We start from the raw sequence: 23,541 nt of genomic DNA, 5'->3' as shown, positions 1-23,541 counted from the left end.
CGGAGCGGAGAAGAAGACAGCGAAGACCGGGGGAGTCGTGCCGGCCGGAACAGGTAATGTATATCCGCTGTATAGCATCGGTCGTCGGGCATTCAAACGCTGCTATCGACGCACTCCCGACCCGCCGGCGATCGAGAAAAATCTTCCGCATGGACGGACCAATGAGAATCGACGGGAACGATTGATTTCGGACGGAAATCGATCGTTCGGTCAGCGTTTGCACGACGATTTCACAGCAGATTCGATCACAGTGATCTAATCTGCTGTATATCGGCGGGAAAATCGTTAGGTGTATGGGCCCCTTTAGCTGTACTACACATACAATTCAGTATCTCATAAGTTTATTTTCTCTTCAGGTTTGCTTGAAGGGAAATATGATGCCATCCTCTATAAGCCTGTCACTGCAGTTTCCCTTCTTCATTCAGTTGTGGTAATCAGCGACAGATGGCTGCTATGCATTTTACATGCTGTGTGAAAGGTCAGCCCGTTAATGTTGTTACTGTATTGTCGATGTTGAGCTGCAGGTAAATAGCTGCAGGTTAATGGATAGCCCTGCGGTAATCACTCGTCAGGATTCTGACGTTGGGAACGTCTGTCCTAATGACATAAATAATGCAGCTCTGCAACACAAGCTATTATTTCACAACAATGGCAACCGCTTCTTACAAAGGAGCAGAAGTGTGGAAAGTGCATACCTGACAAATCATTCCGGCATGTGACCTCTGATTATGTACCTCATCTGCATGTACTCAGTTACCACTATGATGATGACAGGTTTGCTTTAACACCAAATTTTCTAAAAAAAAATAATAAAAAAAAATATTCTAATGCTCACTGTAACCGTGTTTAAAAGGAACTCGTGGTGTGAGACCTATGGAAGCTGCCATATGTATTTCCTTTTAAACAATTCTAGTTGCCTGGCAGTGTTGCTGATCTTTCTGGTCAGTGTGGTCCAAATCACATACTTGAAGCAAGCATGCAGCTAATCTTGTCAATATTGTCATATACTTCTCATCTGCATGCTTGCTCAGGGTCTATGGCTTAGAGTATTAAAGGCAGAGGATCAGCAGGACAGCTAGGCAATGTGTAATATTTAAAAGGAAACAAACATGTCAGTCCTCAAATCCCTTTCACCTCGGGTTTCCTTTAAATACTGATGACAATATCAGTCTTAGAGCCCAAAATGGAAAAAGGTAAATGCTATTACAATCACGCTGACAGGGTAATATAAATAGTGTAAGAAGTACTGGAATACACTTTCACATGACGTATGTAGTAAAATGTTACATGTGTAGTGATAAGTGGTGTGTGTAATTACAAGTGATGTGTCTAGTCACAGGTGACGTGTGGTGACAGGTGGCATATGTAGTGACAAATAAGCGAGGGAAGCTGTGCTCATTCTATGGAGGGTCCAGAAGTGCAAAATGCCTTTGCATGCAAACTGTTTTGGAAGCGAACATCCTCCATTAGTACAACAAATGCAAATGAGTGCAACTTAGTGCAAATGAGTGCAAGTTGTTTCTAGGTGACGTGAATTGACAGGTGACATGTGTAGTTACAGGTGACATGTGAAGGGAGAGGTGATGTAAAGTGACAGGAGACGTGTAGGGACAGGTTATGTGTGTAGTGACGTGAAGAGACAGGTTACATTTTCAGTGACGTGTGAAGTGATAGGTGACGCGTGGAGTGACAGGTGATGTTTGGTGACAATGTGATGCGTGGTGACAGGTGACGTATGTAGTGACAGAGGACGTGTGGTGACAATGTAATGTGTGGTGACGTGTGTAGTGACAGGTGGAATGTGTAGTAGCATGTCAAGTGACAGGTGACGTGTGAAGTGACGTGTGGTGACAATGTTATGCGTGGTGACAGATGACGTGTGTAGTGACGTGTGGTGACTACGTTATGCATGGTGACAGGTGACGTGTGTTTGGCATGTGAAGTGATGTGTGGTGACAATGTGCTGCATGGTGACAGGTGACGTGTAGAGTGACAGGTGGCCTGTGTAGTGACATGTATTTACACTGTGCTGTGTTGTTCAGCTTGGCAGGGATGCAGCCATCCATGTGTGGGACACTCAGACACTGAAGTGTTTGTCACTGCTGAAAGGCCAGCACCAGAGAGGAGTCTGTGCACTCGACTTTTCAGGTAATATTTACCTACTACTACTGCTTGATATCATCATGGACTGTTGTTTTGGTTTTGTTTTTTTATTTAGTATTATCAGAATGAATTGTGTTTCTTGCTGTTTAGAACTTGGGTCCTCTGCACATGGGGTATACACGGGTACATGGGGTAACTTTAGTAGGGCTGCAGTTAAAATGAACGGCTCAAATTTGATTGGCTGTTTTATGCTCCGCCCACTTTCCCTGGATTTTTTAACCTCGTCACCAAGTGACCAACTGTGCCAAGTTTGGGGACTCTGGCTTTATTACTGTGACAATGGAAGTCTTTACACTTTTTCCATTGAAGTCAATCTGTGAAATCTGATTGGCTGTTTGTAGCTACGCCCAGGCGTGCAGGTGGGGCACGAGACCCCCAGAACATATCTTCACAGGTAGTAAGGGATCTGTACACCAAGTGTGGTTGAAATCAGTCAAGGCGTTTTCGAGTGATGATGAAACATGCAAACATACAAACATACAATTTCATATATATCGATAACATCTCTGCAGTAAGAATAAAGCCAGACGAGTAGTTGTGTCACTATTAGGGATGGTCAATAAGATGCAAATAATTCTGTGTTGATGCAGGTTTATGCAAATGTTTGCAGCTTGAAAATGAACTAATCAAATTCCACCTTTGCAGGAGTTGTTTGGTCCATTTTTAATCTGTATTCCTTTTCATTAAAAATTTGCATAATCCTGCACCAACTTAGAATTATTTGCAACTCAATGACCTTCCCTGGTCACTATTGTGACATCCAGCTGAGCTATTTACATATTATTTTAGTACAGTACAAAAGAGTAATACTTTTTTATGAGCTGTAATTTGTTTAAACAAGTGCATTTGAGTGTTAAATTAACACATGTAACTATTGTCAGCTCCTGTACCAATTCTACATGAATGGAATGGCCAACATGGTAGAGTGGCAGCATTTGGCCAGGAGCTTTTTGTTCTTAAAAGCAGCTGCCATCTTAATATAGCTTTAAAATTCCTAAGCTTTGGCAGCGATGGAATGTATTTTAGGTCACACATTTTAAATCAACTAGATTGTTATATGTAAATTAGAGGAGTCGGTGGAATCATAAATTGAGTAGTCGGAGTTGACGTGGGATGTTTTTGTACCAACTCCACGGCCCTTTGTTTCCAGTGGGCCCATTTTATGGAGCTTTTATGGCTTGTAGGACATCTGGGTGATATTACTTTATAGTGTATTGGTTAAGGGCACCATCTTTGACATGGGAGACCAGGGTTTGAATCCTGGCTAGGGTCAGTACTTATTCAGTAAGGAGTCCTTAGGCGAGACTTCCTAACACTGCAGGGTGGCCCCTTTGAGTGCACCCTTGTGGCTGCAGCTCTTGAGCGCTTTAAGTCAAACAGGAGAAAAGCTCTATACAAGTGTTTGGATCATTATTATTATAATAGCGTGGGTTGCTAAAAGGTTAGTAAATCAGTGGATCTGAGATTGCATTCATGTAAGCCACCTGCAGCGAGAACCTTTGTTTCAAAAATAAAACCAAGCTGATAATTAGGCCAAAGCTTTTTGTGTATTGACGCCACTTTTTGAAGGTCCACAGAAGGTTAATGCATTTAGAGGCATATAGCTGTAAATTATATACCTCTATGACAGTCTCCATACACGGCGGTGAATCACAACTTTGAAACCTTTGCAGTGGCACACGATACTATAATTAAGTGCGCAATACATGGCTATGTGACGGCTCACATCTGCGTTATGAGTCAGTCGTTAACTTGTGTTTAGGATCTAAATCTGGTGGCACCAAATTATTTTGTTTTAATTATCATTTTTATGCGAGACTTATGGATTGTTATATATTGAATAAGATGAAGTAAAAATAGAGGCATTTTCTTTCACATAGAGGCAGTGACATTCGGACTCCTCGTGTTGTAAAATGTAGTAAACCACTTAGGCAATGCTTCCCCTGTCTGGGAGAGGAAGGAGAAGCAGCTTTATCAAAACCAGGGCTGGTTCTAGGAACAATGGGGCCCTGGGCAGCCTCCCCCACCCTTCAGTGGAATTAGGACCCCTTATTTCTGACCCCCCCTCTGTAAGCCTCATTAGGCCCTTTTGTTTCTGAACTTTTTTGTAAGGCAACAATGAATTCTGACATTACAAGTTAATACATGTTTCCATTACAGCTGATGGCAAATGCCTGGTGTCCATCGGTCTGGATGACAACCATACAATCGTTTTCTGGGACTGGAAGAAGGGGGAGAAAATTGCAACGACTCGGTATATTTTCTTCTGGCAGATTTATTGGACAGTAGATGTCTTAGTTTTGGGAATTATAGTTATTGCACACAGCCTGCAGGCCGACCATGAAGACAAGTGGCTTTATTTAAAGAGAACCCGAGGCGAGGTTCTAACAGTGAAATCCCCATACAGAGGCTGGGTCTGCCTAAAGAGCCCAGCCTCTGTTGCTATTTAGATTCCCCCTAACTCCCCCCTGCTCTCAGCGAGACCCCATTATTCACAGCCGCGCTGCCGACACTGAGCGTGTCAGCAGCGGCTGAGTTTACCTTTGTAATGCCAGTCTCCGCTCTCCCCGCCTCCTGCATCGCTCCGGTCCCCGCCCACGTCCCTTCCCTCCACGCTGATTGGAGGGAAGGGACGCGGGCGGGGACAGGAGCTCTGCAGGAGGCGAGGGAGAGCGGAGACTGACATTACAAAAGTAAACACAGCCGCGGGGTCTCGCTGAGCTTAGGGGGAATCTAAATAGCAACAGAGGCTGGGCTCTTTAGGCAGACCCAGCCTCTGTATGGGGATTTCATTGTTAGAACCTCGCCTCGGGTTCTCTTTAAGGTTACTCCCTTGGTATTCTTTGCCATGTGCCCTTGCCAGATGAAATCCCACCCTGCCTGAAGGCCTTGACTTCCCACTAGGTGCTCTGCCCCGCCTCTTCCTGCTCTCCACAAAGCACCTCAAATCCCAGAAATTCAGGACTTGGTTGGACTTCAAGAAGGGGCAGGATAGAGAACTAAGGTCAAATCCTCTATTAAAGGGATACTGTAGGGGTCGGCGGGAAAAGGAATTGAAGTTACCCGGGGCTTCTAATGGTCCCCCGCAGCTATTCTGTGCCCGTGCAGCCACTCACCGATGCTCCGGCCCCGCCCCCGGTTCACTTCTGGAATTTCCGACTTTAAAGTCTGAAAACCATTGCGCCTGCGTTGCCGTGTCCTCCATCCCGCTGATGTCACCAGGAGCGTACTGCGCAGACACAGACTATGCTGGGCTTGTGCTATAGACTCCTGGTGACGTCAGTGAGAGCGAGGGGACATGGCAACACAGGCGCAGTGGTTTTCAGACTTTAAAGTCTGAAATTCCAGATGTGAAGCAGCATTGGGGAGTGGCTGCGTGGGTACAGGATGTCTGTGGGGGACCATTAGAAGCCCCGGGTAACTTCAACTAATTTTCCCCTGACCCCCCTACAGTATCCCTTTAAATGTGAGTCTGAGGTTTGGACACATAAGCTTTATATACATGCCAGATGGTTTGTGGCTGAGACCGCTATCGATGCTGCCTCGGCAGAGAATCTAGGTGTTTGCATAGCAGCCCCCTAACGCATCAGCGAGAAATCCACCCAGTGGATTTACTTGGACAAGCGTTGGCTGAGGGCATTGTTCTCCTACTCGCTGCGTTGTACACTGCTCCGTTGGCCCTCTTCTTTTCTACATGATCTAGAGGCAAGGGATGATAAATCTACTGTATAACACCTTAGTGAATTCAAAATGAGATTTTACCCATGAGGTAAATTATCAAACATTCGATAAAGTGTTTGATAAAGCGTAGTCAATTGAGGCCTAGGTGTTACAACAGCACTTAAAGTAGCTCATAGCAATCAAATTGCTTTACTCAAGATTTAACGTACATGGCACAAATTATAGATACAGATGTCATCTAATAATCAAGTTATTTACACTAGCTATACACAGGCAACAGTAATATGCAGTATAGTGATGTATTGTATAGGAATGGTAATATAAAAGATATTTCATCGTTCTTGGCACTTATGTTGGGCATACACAGGTCGATCCGGCGGCCGATTAGCCGCCAGATCGACTCCCGCCGCGTCCCCGCTCGTCCGCGCGTGCATCGATTCCCACTCGTCCCCGCCGCCGCTCCTTATCAGCCGCTCGATTCCCTGCTATTGACTGCTGGCGGGGATCGAGCGGGGAATCTATCTGGCAGATCATCGGACCTGATGGCTCGATTGATAAGCCTGCGTTAACTGCTGTGTATGCCCAGCATAATGCTGGGAATACACCATACAATTTTCTGTTAGATTCTTCTGTTAGATTATTCTGTTAGATTTTCTGTTGGAATGCATAATTAGATTATTTTTTCTAGAGACTGGTTATTATCTCTGGTGCATTGTCTTCTGGTTATCTCCTGCGGAGTAGAACAATGCCTAATTGCTCGGCAGATAGATGGTTAGATAGATAATTTCCAACATGATGGAATTTATCTATCTGGCAGGCAAACATAATACTGGGTTTACACGATACGCTTTTTGCGTTCGATTCGGCACGCAATTTATTAACCATGCAATTTTCTGCTCGATTATCTTATCTTCCACAAGAAACGAATCGAGCGGAAACATCGGACATGTCGGAATTTTATCATCGAAGGCATCTATCGGAACGATTCTTACAATAAAACGTATCGTGTAAACCAAGCATAACAGAAAATCTACCAGAAAATTGTATGGTGTATTCCCAGCATTAAATGTGATCTTATGAAATGTGGGCAAAGTGTCTCTGTGAGTGTAAGGGGCCATTCACATTACAAAGGCGGACGGCCACACGTGCATAAACGCAATGCATGCGAACGCACGCCATCCGCGTTTGTATGCGTTGCGTGGCTGATCCCATCACTGAAATGGGACATGGGAATGGGACAGCCGCGCATTTTTGCAAAAACTGCGTGCAGCATGCGTTCCCAGACCGCACTGGTCCGCAACGCATGCAGTGTGAACATCAGACAGTGCAGTCTATGCACTGTCTGATGTCGTGCGTGTCGGCCTCCCGCACGCATTTCCAAAACGTGGCTGGAAACGCGTGCAATGTGAACGGGGCTCACAGCAACTTTTTGGAGGGGGAGGCTTCAATCTATACGTCTACTACAAGCACTTTTTAAAGAGAATCTGTATTGTTAAAATCGCACAAAAGTAAACATACCAGTGCGTTAGGGGACATCTCCTATTACCCTCTGTCACAATTTCGCCGCTCCCCGCCGCATTAAAAGTGGTTAAAAACAGTTTTAAAAAGTTTGTTTATAAACAAACAAAATGGCCACCAAAACAGGAAGTAGGTTGATGTACAGTATGTCCACACATAGAAAATACATCCATACACAAGCAGGCTGTATACACCCTTCCTTTTGAATCTCAAGAGATCATTTGTGTGTTTCTTTCCCCCTGCAGTTCTCATGCACTGAAGTTTCAGGCTGCTCTTTTCTTCCTGCAAACAGCTTTGCCCTTGTCTGTAATTCCTCACTATGTGAAAGCCCAGCCAGCTCAGAGGAAGATTTATCCAGCTTGTAAAAGATAAGAGAGCAGAGAGAAGCTGCACTAATCTAAATATCACACAGGCAGTGTGCAGAGAGGGGCCTGAAAGGGGGAATTCATAGCAGAACCACAACACTGAAGAACTTGGCAGCCTTCCAGACACAGGCCGACAAGTCTGACAGGGGAAAGATACATTGATTTATTACAGAGACTGTGATAGTAGAACGTTCTGCAGTAAGCCAGAACACATTAGAATAGCTTTTGGAACTTGTAGGATGATAAAAAACAGGATGCAATTTTTGTTACGGAGTCTCTTTAAAATGTTAAATTCAGGATTCGTGGAATGGAGAGAGAGACACAGTACCTGGCACCAAATGTAGCAGGGCAGACACACCGGCGATGGGAACCAAAGCGTGCACGTCCAGAACGCAGTTTGAAATCCAATATGGTAGAAAGTAGAGGAGGAGGCACCGCTTCTTTAAAAATCCCTTTATTCCGGTGGGGGAAAATGCAGGTACATAGCAGTGGGGGTAACAGATGCCTGACAGCTGTTTCGCTGGTTTAAACCAGCTTCTTCAGAGGCAGATTGTACAATTAGTTTAAACCAGCGAAACAGCTGTCAGGCATCTGTTACCCCCACTGCTATGTACCTGCATTTTCCCCCACCGGAATAAAGGGATTTTTAAAGAAGCGGTGCCTCCTCCTCTACTTTCTACCATTTTAAATTCAGGATTCACTGTACAAAATCATTTTCAGAGTGCAATCCCGGGGTTCAAAAACAGAAGAGGCAATTTCTTTGAATGTTAGGTGTCAGTGTGCAATAGAATGGGCTGGATATTCTAATTACACTACAGTATATACCTTACTGTGTATAAGTACATTAAAAAAAAATTCCGCTGTTGTGTTTGTTTTTTACAGAGGACACAAGGATAAAATATTTGTTGTGAAATGTAATCCACATCACAGTGATAAGTTGGTGACCGTTGGCATGAAACACATAAAGTTCTGGCAACAAACAGGTACATTTGTCATAGACTGGCTTTTAGGATTTAGGATCTTGTTTTATCTGATGGTTGGCCCAGTGTGATACTCCTAAACAGGAACTGTGACCAAGGATACAACTTTATTTCAATCAGTAGCTGATACCCCTTTTCCCATGAGAAATCTTTACATTTTCTCTAATAGATCATCAGGGACATCGGTATGGCTGATATTGGGGTGAAAACCCTCCCCCAGTGTTATGTCAGGACCTAGGTCCTGACATCAGAATGTGGGAGCCTTGTTGCATTGTGGGAAATAATGGTTTTTTTTTCAACTGCCAAGCAACCAGTATCTCCCTTTGTGTATATGTACAGGGAGTGCAGAATTATTAGGCAAATGAGTATTTTGACCACATCATCCTCTGTATGCATGTTGTCTTACTCCAAGCTGTATAGGCTCGAAAGCCTACTACCAATTAAGCATATTAGGTGATGTGCATCTCTGTAATGAGAAGGGGTGTGGTCTAATGACATCAACACCCTATATCAGGTGTGCATAATTATTAGGCAACTTCCTTTCCTTTGGCAAAATGGGTCAAAAGAAGGACTTGACAGGCTCAGAAAAGTCATGAGATATCTTGCAGAGGGATGAGGCACTCTTAAAATTGCAAAGCTTCTGAAGCGTGATCATCAAACAATCAAGCATTTCATTCAAAATAGTCAACAGGGTCGCAAGAAGCTTGTGGAAAAACCAAGGCACAAAATAACTGCCCATGAACTGAGAAAAGTCAAGCGTGCAGCTGCCAAGATGCCACTTGCCACCAGTTTGGCCATATTTCAGAGCTGCAACATCACTGGAGTGCCCAAAAGCACAAGGTGTGCAATACTCAGAGACATGACCAAGGTAAGAAAGGCTGAAAAACGACCACCACTGAACAAGACACACAAGCTGAAACGTCAAGACTGGGCCAAGAAATATCTCAAGACTGATTTTTCTAAGGTTTTATGGACTGATGAAATGAGAGTAAGTCTTGATGGGCCAGATAGATGGGCCCGTGGCTGGATTGGTAAAGGGCAGAGAGCTCCAGTCCGACTCAGACGCCAGCAAGGTGGAGGTGGAGTACTGGTTTAGGCTGGTATCATCAAAGATGAGCTTGTGGGGCCTTTTCGGGTTGAGGATGGAGTCAAGATCAACTCCCAGTCCTACTGCCAGTTTCTGGAAGACACCTTCTTCAAGCAGTGGTACAGGAAGAAGTCTGAACCCTTCAAGAAAAACATGATTTTCATGCAGGACAATGCTCCATCACACGCGTCCAAGTACTCCACAGCGTGGCTGGCAAGAAAGGGTATAAAAGAAGAAAAATTAATGACATGGCCTCCTTGTTCACCTGATCTGAACCCCATTGAGAACTTGTGGTCCATCATAAAATGTGAGATTTACAAGGAGGGAAAACAGTACACCTCTCTGAATAGTGTCTGGGAGGCTGTGGTTGCTGCTGCACGCAATGTTGATGGTGAACAGATCAAAACACTGACAGAATCCATGGATGGCAGGCTTTTGAGTGTCCTTGCAAAGAAAGGTGGCTATATTGGTCACTGGTTTGTTTTTGTTTTGTTTTTGAATTTCAGAAATGTATATTTGTGAATGTTGAGATGTTATATTGGTTTCACTGGTAAAAATAAATAATTGAAATGGGTATATATTTGTTTTTTGTTAAGTTGCCTAATTATGCACAGTAATAGTCACCTGCACACACAGATAACCCCCTAAAATAGCTAAAACTAAAAACAAACTAAAAACTACTTTCAAAAATATTCAGCTTTGATATTAATGAGTTTTTTGGGTTCATTGAGAACATGGTTGTTGTTCAATAATAAAATTATTCCTCAAAAATACAACTTGCCTAATAATTCTTCACTCCCTGTATATGTGTAAAAACCAACCTTTTAGCCTATTGCATTGTTGGGGGTGTGGTTATAGATAATGGCAATTAGTGCTTGTCTTTTTTTCCTTGTCTGCCAGCATTAAGGATTATTACATGCAGGCTGATAATGCATCAAACAATTTAACAAATTACATGGTGAATATCAATCATTCCTTGGTCTCTCTCTCTCTATTTTTAACTTCTCACTTTGCTATGTATTGATTTACTGTTTTCTCCTTTTTTGCTTAAAGGAGTGCTGTAGGGGGAAAATGAGTTGAACTTACCCGGGGCTTCTAATAGTCCCCCGCAGACATCCTGTGTGGCCGCCACTTACCGATGCTCCAGTCCCCGCCTCCGGTTCACTTCTGTAATTTCCGACTTTAAAGTCCATACTGGGCCTGCGCAATATATTTCTGGTGACATCAGCGGGAGGGAGGGCGCGGCTTTGCAGGCACAGTGGTTTTCCAACTTTAAAGTGAACTGGAGGCGGGGACCAGAGCATCGGTGAGTGACTGTGTGGACTGCGGGGGGACCAGTAGAAGCCCCGGGTAAGTTCAACTCTTTCTCCCGCTACCCCCTACAGTACTCCTTTAAGTTTCTCTTTAAGCAGCTGTAATGGATAATTGGCTGCTTTATTTTGAAGGCTTTGATCTATTTTAATGGGAACCCCTTGACAGCATATTGTAAATCTGACGATCTGAATTAATAGAAGTAATTCACTAAGTTTTTCTCTTTAAATATTTCCCCTTATTTTTCATATGGATGGCTAATTTATGAAATAAACAGATAAAGGGGTTGATTCACTAACCGCCAGTAAAATTGAGCTTTCTACACACTGCAATTTTACTAGTATTTGCGTAAGTGACCAGGCGCACATAGCACAACTGGTGTTATGTAGGTAATGTGCGCATTGCTCGTATAACGCACCTTACGCTATTTGCATGCGCTATGTTACTTGTGCAAATTTCACTAAAACGTTTATGCCCTATCTGTACACAGCAATTTGGCGAATCAACACAAGGAGAGATAAATCATGAGAGTCAGATAAGTCATCCTAAAGGTGGCCATACACGATACAATAAAATGATCCGACTTTACGGCTATTCGATAAAAACGATCGGATCTCCCGAAAAAATCGAAAGCTTTTTTTTCATTCGACTGAAAAGTCTGATCGGATTTCCCGTTTTCTTCGATTTTTATCGATCCGGGAATACCAGATATTTTTCTTCAATCTTACTAAAGATTGTATGGTGTGTGTGTTATATTGGCAATTTATTAATATACACACCCTAGCAATTTTGTCAGAGTTTCCAATAATTTTATCTTAATTGGGGAAAGATTAAACATACGTGTGTGGTACATTGGTCAGAACATTGGTCAGATTTTTGAAATGTTACAATCAGTCAGAAAAATTGATTGCAATTCTTAAATTGAACAGATATTTAAAAAATTGTATGGTGCGTGGCCACCTTAAGGCTCAACACACACCATACAATATTGGTTGTTCAATCTTACCACTTTCATGTAGTAAAAGAGCTTATCCAATCAATCATTTAAGGTATTTTCAATCTGTTGGCTCTTATACTACATAGATTTGGTAAATCTGTACAACCAAAAAGAAGTTGTATTCTGCCAGGAAAACATTTATGGCTGTAATTTGCTTATCAGTGAGGATCTCTATATTCCCGACAAGGTAATGACACGACAGAAGCTGTCACTTGCATGCCTGAAAATTAACTCTTTCAGGCAGCAAAATAAAACAAAACAGCCTGGTTATTAATATGTTTTCCACTGTACATACACATGTTTATCTCATCATGTCACATGTCGCCTCGGGTACACTTTAAGTCAGATAAGGAGAGAGATAAATGTTGAGGTCAATCTGATAAAGGGGTTGATTCACGTTCCTCCAGTAAAAAAAATTTGCGCAGACAGGGCGGGCAATTTTCCCATTATTTGTGACAAGTGCACAGAGCGTTACTCGCGTTATGTAGATAACATTAACCTCTCTGGTTGCAATCCCGAGTGTAGCTCGGGCTAGCTGCCTGGAGCTCTATGCAGAATATAAGTGTTCCACTCCGCATCACGTGGTCCCGCCAGCCAATCAGCGGCCACTCCAGGAAGACAACACTGCAAGTGCAGTGAATATTAACCTCTTGAGGACTGCAGGGCTAAACCCCCCTAGTGACCAGGCAATTTTTAGTTTAAAAGGCCACTGCAGCTTTAAGGCCAAGCTGCAGGGCCGCACAACATAGCACACGAGTGATTCCCCCCCCCCCTTTTCTCCCCACCAACAGAGCTCTCTGTTGGTGGGGTCTGATCGCTCCCCCCCTGTTTATTTTTTTTTTAATAAATATTTATGTTGCTGCTTTTTTTTCAAAAAACCCTCTTCCTTTAAATCCCCTCCCTCCCTCCGTCCCTCCCTCCCCCCCAGCCGGCCAATCACGCAATCGGCTGTCATAGGCTTCTGCCTATGAGAGCCGATCGCTCTCTTGTCCCCCATGGGGACAGCCGTGTCACACGGCTGTCCCCAGTGCAGCGCTGCTGCTCATCGCAGCGCTGCACGTAGTATATAGACGGCGTGATCGCCGTCTAACAGTCTCCCGAGCGGCAGTAGCCGCTCGGAGACTGAAGGCGGAGCTCCGCTCCGCCCACCAAGCAGGAGATGCGCGCGCATCCTGCGCGCGATCTCCTGCAAATGCAAGCCCCAGGACTTTCCGCCAATCGGCGTTAGGCCGTCCTGGGGCTGCCGCCGCGGCCACGCCTACTGGCGTGTAGCCGTCGGCAAGTGGTTAAGTAGCCATGTGGCTGGCTACATTAGCGGACTCTCCCCGCCTCCTCTCCGGCAGCAAAATATAAAAAAAAGGCCATTACTGAGCATGTGCACACAGTCGTACAGCATGCTGCACTTTCCAATAACGTGCAGCGTTACAATGTAACGCAACGTGGGCACTGTGAACAGCCCATTGATTTTTCATTGCTGTGCGTTACTCTGCGTTACAGGCTGCTCTAACGTTGGACTTTAACGTCTCACTGTGAAAGCAGCCTAAAGTTATAACTGACAGCAACTGTTATAGTTGAAAAGGCCGCTTGACAATTACTGCCACAGACTGACCATGTTTGAAGTAACACATTTATGGCCTCAATTCACTAAGCAGTTTAGACTAGACTACAGATGGTTTTTAGTCTACTGATGGTTTGGTGTAATGTTTTAGACCTGTTTTTAGACCTGGTCTAACATTCAATAATTACATAATTCACAAAGGCAAACGAGGAGTAACCACACCTACTTTTTCTGACCTATTAGACCAGCTGATTTCTGTCTGTAAAGTAATTCTGTGAGGTATTTTAAATGCTAGGATGGAATCTTTTGAATTAATTATGCAGGAGTTTAATTGTTTGCAGAGGAGAGCTCATCAAAGGAGAAGGATGTCAGTCATAGCTACTCGTTTGTGAATGGTTTCGTCCAGGGTCTAAAAACAGATCTAAAAATCTAAAACATTTGGCAATAGTGAATTCCCCTTTGATGCAACTGACCAAACCATCAGTAGACTAAAAAACATCAGTAGACTAGTCTAAACTGCTTAGTGAATTGAGGCCATATGTAGAGAAATTCTCTGGATTGTCTTCTGAATTAGTTATGTTCTGTAACAGCTGAAGCTTCCAGGCTTAGGTGTCTTTCAGCTGGATTACTCATGGGGCGTGGTTATATCAAGTGTTATATTATACTCTTTCCCCAGTAGAGGATACCTACTGATTATGTCTCTTTGGCAGGGGGTGGATTTACAGCCAAGCGGGGGACGTTTGGAAATATAGCTAAACTAGAAACCATGATGTGCGTTGCGTATGGCCGGTCGGAGGAACTGGTGTTTTCTGGGGCAGCCACTGGAGACATATATATCTGGAAGGAAGTTCTGCTGCTGAAAACTGTGAAAGCCCATGACGGACCAGTCTTTGCCATGTACGCATTGGATAAGGTGATAAAATCTTTATACGTATGATGTCACTGTGTGTGTGTAAGCAAGGACAGCAACGTTTACAGTTAGGCCAGCATAGGACGATGTGTACATGCTTGTCATGGATAAACGGAGCAGCTATACAGTAGTTGGGCTCATCTGAGGATGGGGGCACTGTGGAGAAATAAAAGCAAGGGACATTTGGAGGACAGGTTGAGGAGAAGCTTTCTGCTGTTTGCTGTGGTTCACCAACCAGCAAATTGCAAGATAGGCTTCACATACCCACAATCCCAATTGCCCATCACAGTAGCTGCCATCTGATCCCCGTCCAGCACCCTCTGCCTCTGCCCTTGCTCACTCAGTCACCTTGCAGGAGAGATGGGCTGAGAACACTGCAGAGGGAGCAGAGAGAGCTGGATGGGTGGTGTGAAGGAGAGCAGCCTTGTGATTGGCTGTAACTCGGCCATGCAGAAGGCTGCTCTCCAACACTCTTCTCATCCACCTCACTGTATCTCCCTTGCAAGGTGAGTGAGGAGGAAGGGGCAGAGGGATGGAGACCAAGGATATGAGTTTTAATGGGAACTTGGTGGACGAACTGTGAACCCATAAGAAAGTGCGTATGGGTTCACAAACTTGCATTTCCCAAGGAGATCTCAGATTTGTTCACAGCAGCGAACCACTATCCCTATGGAGGAACACATTATATGGAAGAGGAGGCTGGAAGTGCAATATAAGGACTGGACATCTTCCAAGTACGGTATCCCTCCACCCCTTGGCAGAAGCTTCTCTATGCCATTACCTATGTGGGTTTTAAAGGCATCTGGCTCTGTTTAAGACTACAATAATTTGTTCACAGATCATTTCATTCATGTTTATTGTCAGGTTAGAATTCAGCTCTGCGTTAGACAAGTAGTGTGACTATACAGTGAACCATACAGTACAATGAAATTATGCTTCACTGCCACTGTAAACATTGCTCAGTAACTGCACTGCATGGTGAATGTTACTCTGTCAGAATCTGCCGCACTGAGTCAATGGGAAACAACCATAGGAATATCCTTGCATTGCGTTGCATTGCAGTGGACACGGTGGACCCTGAGGGCCCTTTCACACTGGTGTGGTATTTTTACTGCACCCCACCGCCGGGCAATGGAAGTCTATGGAGACTTTCATACTCAGAAGTTACGGTGCGACGCAACGGAAGTGACGTTTTCGCTACACTCCCGATGCAGTCGGCCCGGAAGTCATGTTAGTCTATTGCAACGTGTGTTTCTTTAAACACAATGGCACACATGTGCAGAAGCGTATTATAACAATACGCTTACGCATGCCCAAAGCAGGAAGGGACGGCAAACGCACGTCACTCGCGCATCACTTTCTGCTTGGCCGGTGGCCAGACAGGGAACACCGTGCAATAGTGCGGTGTTGCCTGAGGGCCTTTTTCTTGGCGGTGCGCTGTCCACGACGCACCGCATCACTAATGCTGGTTTCTAGTGTGAAACCAGCCTTGAGTTGCCTAAGCTTGCACATGTGCTACAAGCATCTTCATCTATCTTAAAGAATCCCAGGGAATTTTAACCACTTGCAGATCCTTGTATCCTATATATATGCCCCTGGAAACTTCACTTCGGCATTAGGAGCAGATATACAGTACTGGCCAAAAGTTTTGAGACTGTCAAAAATATTGGAAATTAGAAAAGTTGGTGCTTAAGTTTTTATAATAGCAATTTGCATACAGTATACTCCAGACTGTTATTAAGAGTGTTTAGATGAATTGCATAGTCCTTCTTTGCCATGAAAATTAACTGAATCACAAAAAAACATTTCCACTGCATTTCATTGCTGTCATTAAAGGACCTGCTGAGATCATTTCAGTAATCGTCTTCTTAACTCAGGTGAGAATGTTGACAAGCACAAGGCTGGAGATCATTATGTCAGGCTGATTGGGTTAGAATGGCAGACTTGACATGTTAAAAGGAGGATGATGCTTGAAATCATTGATCTTCCATTGTTAACCATGGTGACCAGCAAAGAAACGCATGCAGCCATCATTGCGTTGCATAAAAATGGCTTCACAGGCAAGGATATTGTGGCTACTAAGATTGCACCTAAATTAACAATTTATAGGATCATCGAGAACTTCAAGGAAAGAGGTTCAATTCTTGTTAAGAAGGCTTCAGGGCGTAAAAAGAAAGTCCAGCAAGCGCCAGGATCGTCTCCGAAAGAGGATTCAGCTGTGGGATCGGAGTGCAACCAGTGCAGAGGTTTCTCAGGACTGGCAGCAGGCAGGGGTGAGCGCATCTGCACACACAGTGAGGCGAAGACTTTTGGAAGATGGCCTGGTGTCAAGAAGGGCAGCAAAGAAGCCACTTCTCCCCCCAAAAAAACATCAGGGACAGATTGATCTTCTGCAGAAAGTATGGTGAATGGACTGCTGAGGACTGGGGCAAAGTCATATTCTCCGATGAAGCCCCTTTCCGATTGTTTGGGTCATCTGGAAAAAGGCTTGTCAGGAGAAGAAAAGGTGAGCGCTACTATCAGTCCTGCGTCATGCCAACAGTAAAGCATCCTGAGACCATTCATGTTGCTTCTCATCCAAGGGAGGGGGCTCACTCACAATTTTGCCACAAAACACAGCCATGAATAAAGAATGGTACCAAAACACCATCCAACAGCAACTTCTTCCAACAATCCAACAACAGTTTGGTAAAGAACAATGCATTTTCCAGCATGACGGAGCACCGTGTCATAAGGCAAATAGGATTACTAAGTGGCTCGGGAAGGCAAATAGAATTACTACGTGGCTCGGGGACCAAACCATTGAAATTTTGGGTCCATGGCCTGGAAACTCCCCAGATCTTAATCCCATTGAGAACTTGTGGTCTTTCCTCAAGAGGCGGGTGGACAAACAAAAAACGACTAATTCTGAGAAACTCAAAGAAGTGATTATGAAAGAATGGGTTGCTATCAGTCAGGATTTGGCACAGAAGTAGACTGAGAGCATGCCCATTTAAATTGCAGAGGTCCTGAAAAAGAAGGGCCAACACTGCAAATACTGACTCTTTGCATAAATCTCATGTAATTGTCAATAAAAGCCTTTGAAACTTATGAAGTGCTTATAATTATATTTCAGCACATCACATAAACAACTGAAACAAAGATCTAAAAGCAGCTTAGCAGCAAACTTTGTGAAAACTAATATTTATGACAGTCTCAAAACTTTTGGCCAGGACTGTATACGTACTCCCTTGTTTCGCTTCGCCCCCGTCACCACCCCGCTGAACACTGATTGGATATTGGGAACAAGTGCCTGTAAATGAATGAGCAATGAATGATCACAACTTCAGGCCAGTGATCATTCATTGAAATGAAAGTAAAAACACATACCCACACTTCCTGTGTACTGTTTAAATACAGGTAATATAAGTGTGGGGACTGCTAGTGGACAAAAAGTAAAATAAAAATACATTGCAAAATAAATCCCCTATAGTTATAAACCCCATTTTCCCCCTCCACCATAGTTACCAAAATAAAGCACTTAAAAGCACTTAAAAAAAGGTGCCAAAGTGACAGCATTTAAAAAAAACATACCGGTAGTTACGTTAGGGACACCGCTTTTTTAATATGTATGTCATGTGGGTATATAACTTGTTTTTTTTTTGTTTTTGTTTTTTTTTTGCAAGTAAGGGTTTGTAATTATTGATTTAGTATAAACAAACAAAAAAATGGAAAAAAAGCACACCTTTATTTCCAAATAAAATATTGTTACTGTACAATCTACTAGGGACATCATTTAAATGTTGTAATACTCTGGACAAATTGGCAAAATGTGTGGGTTTTATCTACAGGAGCACTTTTTATTTTGAAACTATAATGGCTGAAAACTGAGAATTGTTGACTTTTTTTCAATTTGTTTTCTTATTCTGTTTAAAATGCATTGGAAATAAAATAATTCTTAGCAAAAAGTACCTCCCAAAGAAAGCCTACTGGTAGTTTGTTCCATTCAAAACAATATATAGATCATTTAGGTATGATGAGTAGCGATAAAGTTATTGGCAAATGAGTAGAAGGAGCGTGAAATTTGAAAATTGCTGTGGTTTTTAAGGGGAAATAATCTGTGGTAGGGAAGTGGTTAAAGACTTCCCTTCCTGCAGTATGAGCCAGATGACAGTAATCTTAATGAATATCATGTTCTCTTGATGTCAATTGTGTTCAATTCAAGTCACTGAGGACGCAAAATATTGCATTGAACATTGTGTTTTACACAAAAATTTGCATGTCATTTTTTAGGTTATTTAGATGCATTTTCATTGATATTCATAGAAAAATTGCAATGGGAATTTTCACATACGAACGCATATAGACATTGCAAAAACGTGCATGAATGTTCGTTCAAAAATGAATACAGAAATCACAAGTGCTGAATCTTGTATGGAAAAAAAAAACATGTTTTTTTCTTCTTTGCAAAGTACAAGTTTGCATGGTGCCCTTTAATGAATTTGTCAATTATAAAATAGTTTTCTATAGCAGGTGTGTTGCATTGGGGGTAGCTTACTACTTTTATACTGTGTGAAAATGAATTGCTACTCACTGTTTCTGTTCATGTGGCAGGGCTTTGTCACTGGTGGGAAGGATGGAGTAGTCGAACTATGGGACGATATGTTTGAAAGGTGCCTAAAGACATATGCCATTAAAAGATCTGCTGTTTCCTCCAATTCAAAAGGTATTTTCTTCCAATAAAACAAAAGGTATTTTCTTCCAATAAAAAAACTGTGATGCATGCTGGGAACTTGACATACATTTATGCTTGATAGTTAATAGTCACATGGAGACTTTTTTTTTTTTTTTTTACTTGTTCCGTGCATGAGTTTTTGTCAGTGTTATTGTTGTTATACTGTTTTCTCTTTCTCCCTGTCTGTGTCCCTGTCTGGGCATGTGTACAGCCCTTCATAATGCATGTGTATAGTATATGTGTATATGTTCAGTGTTTTCCCCAGAAATGTTTTCCAGCCGGGTGGCATGAAAAAGTAGCCGAGTGGGGCAAGATGAGAGAATGCAGGGTCGCCGCTTTTCTGCACAACTCTGCTTACAGCAGCGGAGGAAGTGAGTCGATGACAGCCGGGTGCTCACCAAAACTAGCCGGGTGGAGCACCTGGCTTAAAGAGCCTGGGGAGAACACTGATGTTTATATATTACCCAAGCACCCTGTTGCCTGTGCAATGAGCAGCATGGCCTGGTCGCCATTGTGATGTGCACCAGAGATGGCCACAGTCTTCACCATAAATTCTTCTCAAGGAGAATACATATATACATACATACATGCATACATGCATAGTGCAGCTTGTGTTATGTACAGCAAGAAACTTGCAGAAATATGGGTGTTGCCTTCGGAGCCCTAAATTCCATAATAGTTGATATTTGTACAGACGCCTATAGCGGCACCCAAACTTCTGCAGTGACTGAAATGTAGCATTTTTTGCTGCAGGGGGGTGTTGGGGGACAATAAGGATTACGAGTGCAGGTGATGGTAAGGGTTAGGCATCAGAGGGATGGTGGTTAAAGTGAACCTGAGATGGGTCCAAATAAAACCGGTATACATACCTGGGTCTTCCTCCAGCCCCCTCCGGGCTGAGCACTCCCGTGCTTTCCTCCCTCAGGGTATGGGGGGTGGTTTAATGGTTTGGAACCAGAGGGGGGGGGGGGTTGGTTAGGGTTAGGCATCGATAGAGGGAGGGTTCTGTGTGGGAAAAAAAGTTCATGTAGTAAAATATCGGCATCATTTGCCGATATTCTATTATCGTAATTAGCACTGCAAAATAGTAAAAAATTGGTAAATTTACAGATATTGTACTAGCGGCTGTTTCATATGCCCAAGCTTCTGGGTGCCCTTTTTGCATGTGAATGTACATAACACTGTCCGTGCACACCAGTTTTACCAGGGATTCATGAATCCACCCTAAATATATTGGCCTCAATTCACTAAGCTTATCTCCTGTCTTTAATAACTCTTCTGAGCTGTTTCTACATTTATCACTATGGTGATAACTGTAGAAACAGCTCAGAAGAGTTATTAAACACAGGAGATAAGCTTAGAGAATTGAGGCCATTGTCTGTTCTCCTGTTTGTGGAAGATCAGTCATATAACTTTTTAATCGTAATAAAAATCTTTTATAGGCTTGCTTTTAGAAGACAATCCTTCTATACGTGCCATCACTTTGGGACATGGACACATATTAGTGGGGACCAAGAATGGAGAAGTCTTAGAAATTGATAAAAGTGGCCCAATAACTTTGCTTGTCCAGGTGAGTACTCCTATGTAACTGATACTGAAGGGGATAATGATGATGTTGCTGTGTACCATAGAATTGTCTGAACTGTAGGCATTTGTGTAGCTCCATCACAAGCTCAGCTGTATCCAAATGCTTCATGTATTGATCTTTGTTACCATGTGTACCATGCATGACGTCAGTGCAGTCTTGTCCAAGAACATCAAGACAAAAAATCCAAAGGTCCGCACACTCCGTGAAAGTATAACTTGATTTATTCACAAAACACACCAGGTATCCATTCTAGTCACCAACCACCGTTTCGGGGCCAGGCCGGGTCTCTTTTGTCAAGGCATATAACAGAATCATGTTATCATGCTGTTACATGCCTTGGCAAAGGGGACCTGCCATTGCCCGAAACGGTCGTTGGTGACTAGAATGGATACCTAGTGTGTTTTGTGAATAAAGTTCTACTTTCATGGAGTGTGCGGACCTTTGGATTTTTTGCTTTGAGAATGTTTTGGTCCAGCAACTCGCATTACTGTATGGTGTACAACTCTTTCCCTAAGTTGTCCAAGAACTTGTCCACAAACAGATACTCAATTTCATATGCTTCATATTTTTTGTTCCTTTTGTTGCTAGTCCACCACTGTCCTTTCATCGCCCGTCACTTAGTGATGTGATTGGCCTTCAACATGCTTCTATATCTCAAAGATACAAGCCAGTCCAAAGAGAGTTAGCACTGAGAAATGGCTGTTACTGTGAGATAGAACTCAATGCATTATGAAGAGTAATATTTAAAGCTCAGTTTTTTCTATAAGGCAGAAGTGGCTATATACACACTTGTTCCTTTTCAGTGATACCGTCAAGGCTGGGTTTTCAGTTAGTTAGTTACAGGGGTGTAGCAATAGCCATAGCTGCCACAGCAGCTGCTATGGGGCCCTGGAGCAAAGGGGGCCCAGTGGGTACTTAATGTACTGTACCATATTCACCATGAACTTTCTTGTGTTTCTCCGCCCTCTGGCTTTGTCTCAGTGAACTATGTGCAGTGTTAATTGCATGAGAATGTAAATTGTCCAACATAACTCATATCCATAAGGTAGGGGGCAGGTGGCATTGCTTAAGAGCGCCTACATCTGAGGGTTCCATGAAAATTTTGCTATGGGGCCCCATGATCTCTAGCTATGCCACTGGTCTCCAGGGTCCCCAGCGCTCGCCTCCTAGGCACCACCATCTCTAGCGATCTAAGGTGGGATGGCAACTCCTCCAGACTGCAAAAAAGGCCCAACAACGGCTGTTCTTTCTGCGTCAGCTAAAAAAGTTTGGCATGTCCCGCGCCCTTCTGACTCGTTTCTACTCCTCCACCATCGAGTCGGTACTCTGCTCCTCCATCATTGTGTGGTACCCCGGGGCTTCCGCCAGGGACCAACACAAACTACAGAGAGTTATCAAATCTGCAGAGAGGCTCATCGGTACCTCCCTGCCACCCCTAGAGCTCCTGCACCATTCCAGACTGCTTTCCAGAGCAACCAGGATTGCAAAAGATCACTCCCACCCTGGCAACCGCTACCTCAATCTTCTCCCAATGGGGCGCCACCTCAGAACTATCTCCACCAACATCTCCAGACACAGGAACTCTTTCTTCCCCAAAGCGGTCTAGGCCGTCAACTCAGTGGCCCTCTTCGCCATCCCTGAGACACGATAACTGCAATCCGGGCTGCGCCGTGTACTGCATATTGCATAGTGCATGCTGTAAATCTGTAAAACTGCTTGTTTAGGGCATTCGCCCAGTGTATTTTTGTACTCCTAAAATCGTACCTTATAGTCTGATATGTGTAATTATTATATGTATGCTGTCAATCCTTTTTATGTTCCTGTCCATGAAGGTTTGCTGCTCTGTAGTGCCAACAACAATTCCTTGTACGATCCTGTACTTGGCGAATAAAATCTATTCTGATTCTGGTTAGTTAATTAGTTAGTTAGGCACATTTTTTATGTACCCTGAGAAGATCTCACAATCTAATCCTGATTTAATCACGATATAGTCATAGGGCAATTGTTTTGAGCAAGCGGGTTAATTTCTCTAGGTTTTTGAGATGTGAGTGGAAAATGTAGTGGCGAGAGGAAACCTACACAAACAGAGGGAAAACATTTGTTGACCATCCTGGCCCAGACTTCAACGCTGTAAAGAGAGAGTGCTATCAACTATGCCAGAAATGTTGATAGAGGAAACACTAAAGGTACAAGGGGGGCACCAGGGTACAAGAGGGGCACCAGGAGGACACTAAAGGTACAAGGGGGACACAGGCACACAAGAGGTGGCTCCAGCAGGAGAAGAAGGCAACACAGTGGGGGAGGAAGGAGGACAAACAGCTCAGGAACTTCTGTAGTCATAGAAATAAAATGCATCTCCTGAAAATACGCACTTTTGGTGCAGAAATGTATACAAGGCATTGTCTTAAAGAGACTCTTTAACATCAAAAACCTCCCCTGGGGGGTACTCGCCTCGGGTGGGGGAAGCCTCCGGATCCTAATGAGGCTTCCCACGCCGTCCTCTGTCCCACGGGGGTCTCGCTGCAGCCCTCCGAACAGCCGGCGACAGACCCGACTGTAGCTTCAATATTTACCTTTGCTGGCTCCAGCGGGGGCGCTGTGGCTGCTTTCGGCACGGAAATAGACGGAAATACCCGATCTCCGTTGGGTCCGCTCTACTGCGCAGGCGC

At 43.7% G+C, this 23,541-nt stretch overlaps 1 protein-coding gene across 2 annotated transcripts in view; it reads left to right on the top strand.

Moving 5' to 3' along the window:
• EML6 (EMAP like 6) overlaps positions 1 to 23,541 on the top strand; it is a 245,299-nt gene that overhangs the window by 117,349 nt on the left and 104,409 nt on the right. For both annotated transcript variants that reach the window (XM_068232562.1, XM_068232561.1), the window contains exons 15-20: positions 2,043 to 2,148; positions 4,324 to 4,417; positions 8,610 to 8,710; positions 14,371 to 14,573; positions 19,164 to 19,275; positions 20,727 to 20,854. In XM_068232562.1, the coding sequence (XP_068088663.1) occupies positions 2,043 to 2,148; positions 4,324 to 4,417; positions 8,610 to 8,710; positions 14,371 to 14,573; positions 19,164 to 19,275; positions 20,727 to 20,854 (744 nt within the window). The remainder of the gene's footprint in view (positions 1 to 2,042; positions 2,149 to 4,323; positions 4,418 to 8,609; positions 8,711 to 14,370; positions 14,574 to 19,163; positions 19,276 to 20,726; positions 20,855 to 23,541) is intronic.

Source organism: Hyperolius riggenbachi, chromosome 4, assembly GCF_040937935.1.
Source record: "Hyperolius riggenbachi isolate aHypRig1 chromosome 4, aHypRig1.pri, whole genome shotgun sequence".
In the NCBI taxonomy this organism is placed as follows: domain Eukaryota; kingdom Metazoa; phylum Chordata; class Amphibia; order Anura; family Hyperoliidae; genus Hyperolius; species Hyperolius riggenbachi.
The sequence above is the reverse complement of the archived record's forward strand: the minus strand, read 5'-3'. Positions and strand labels throughout refer to the sequence as shown.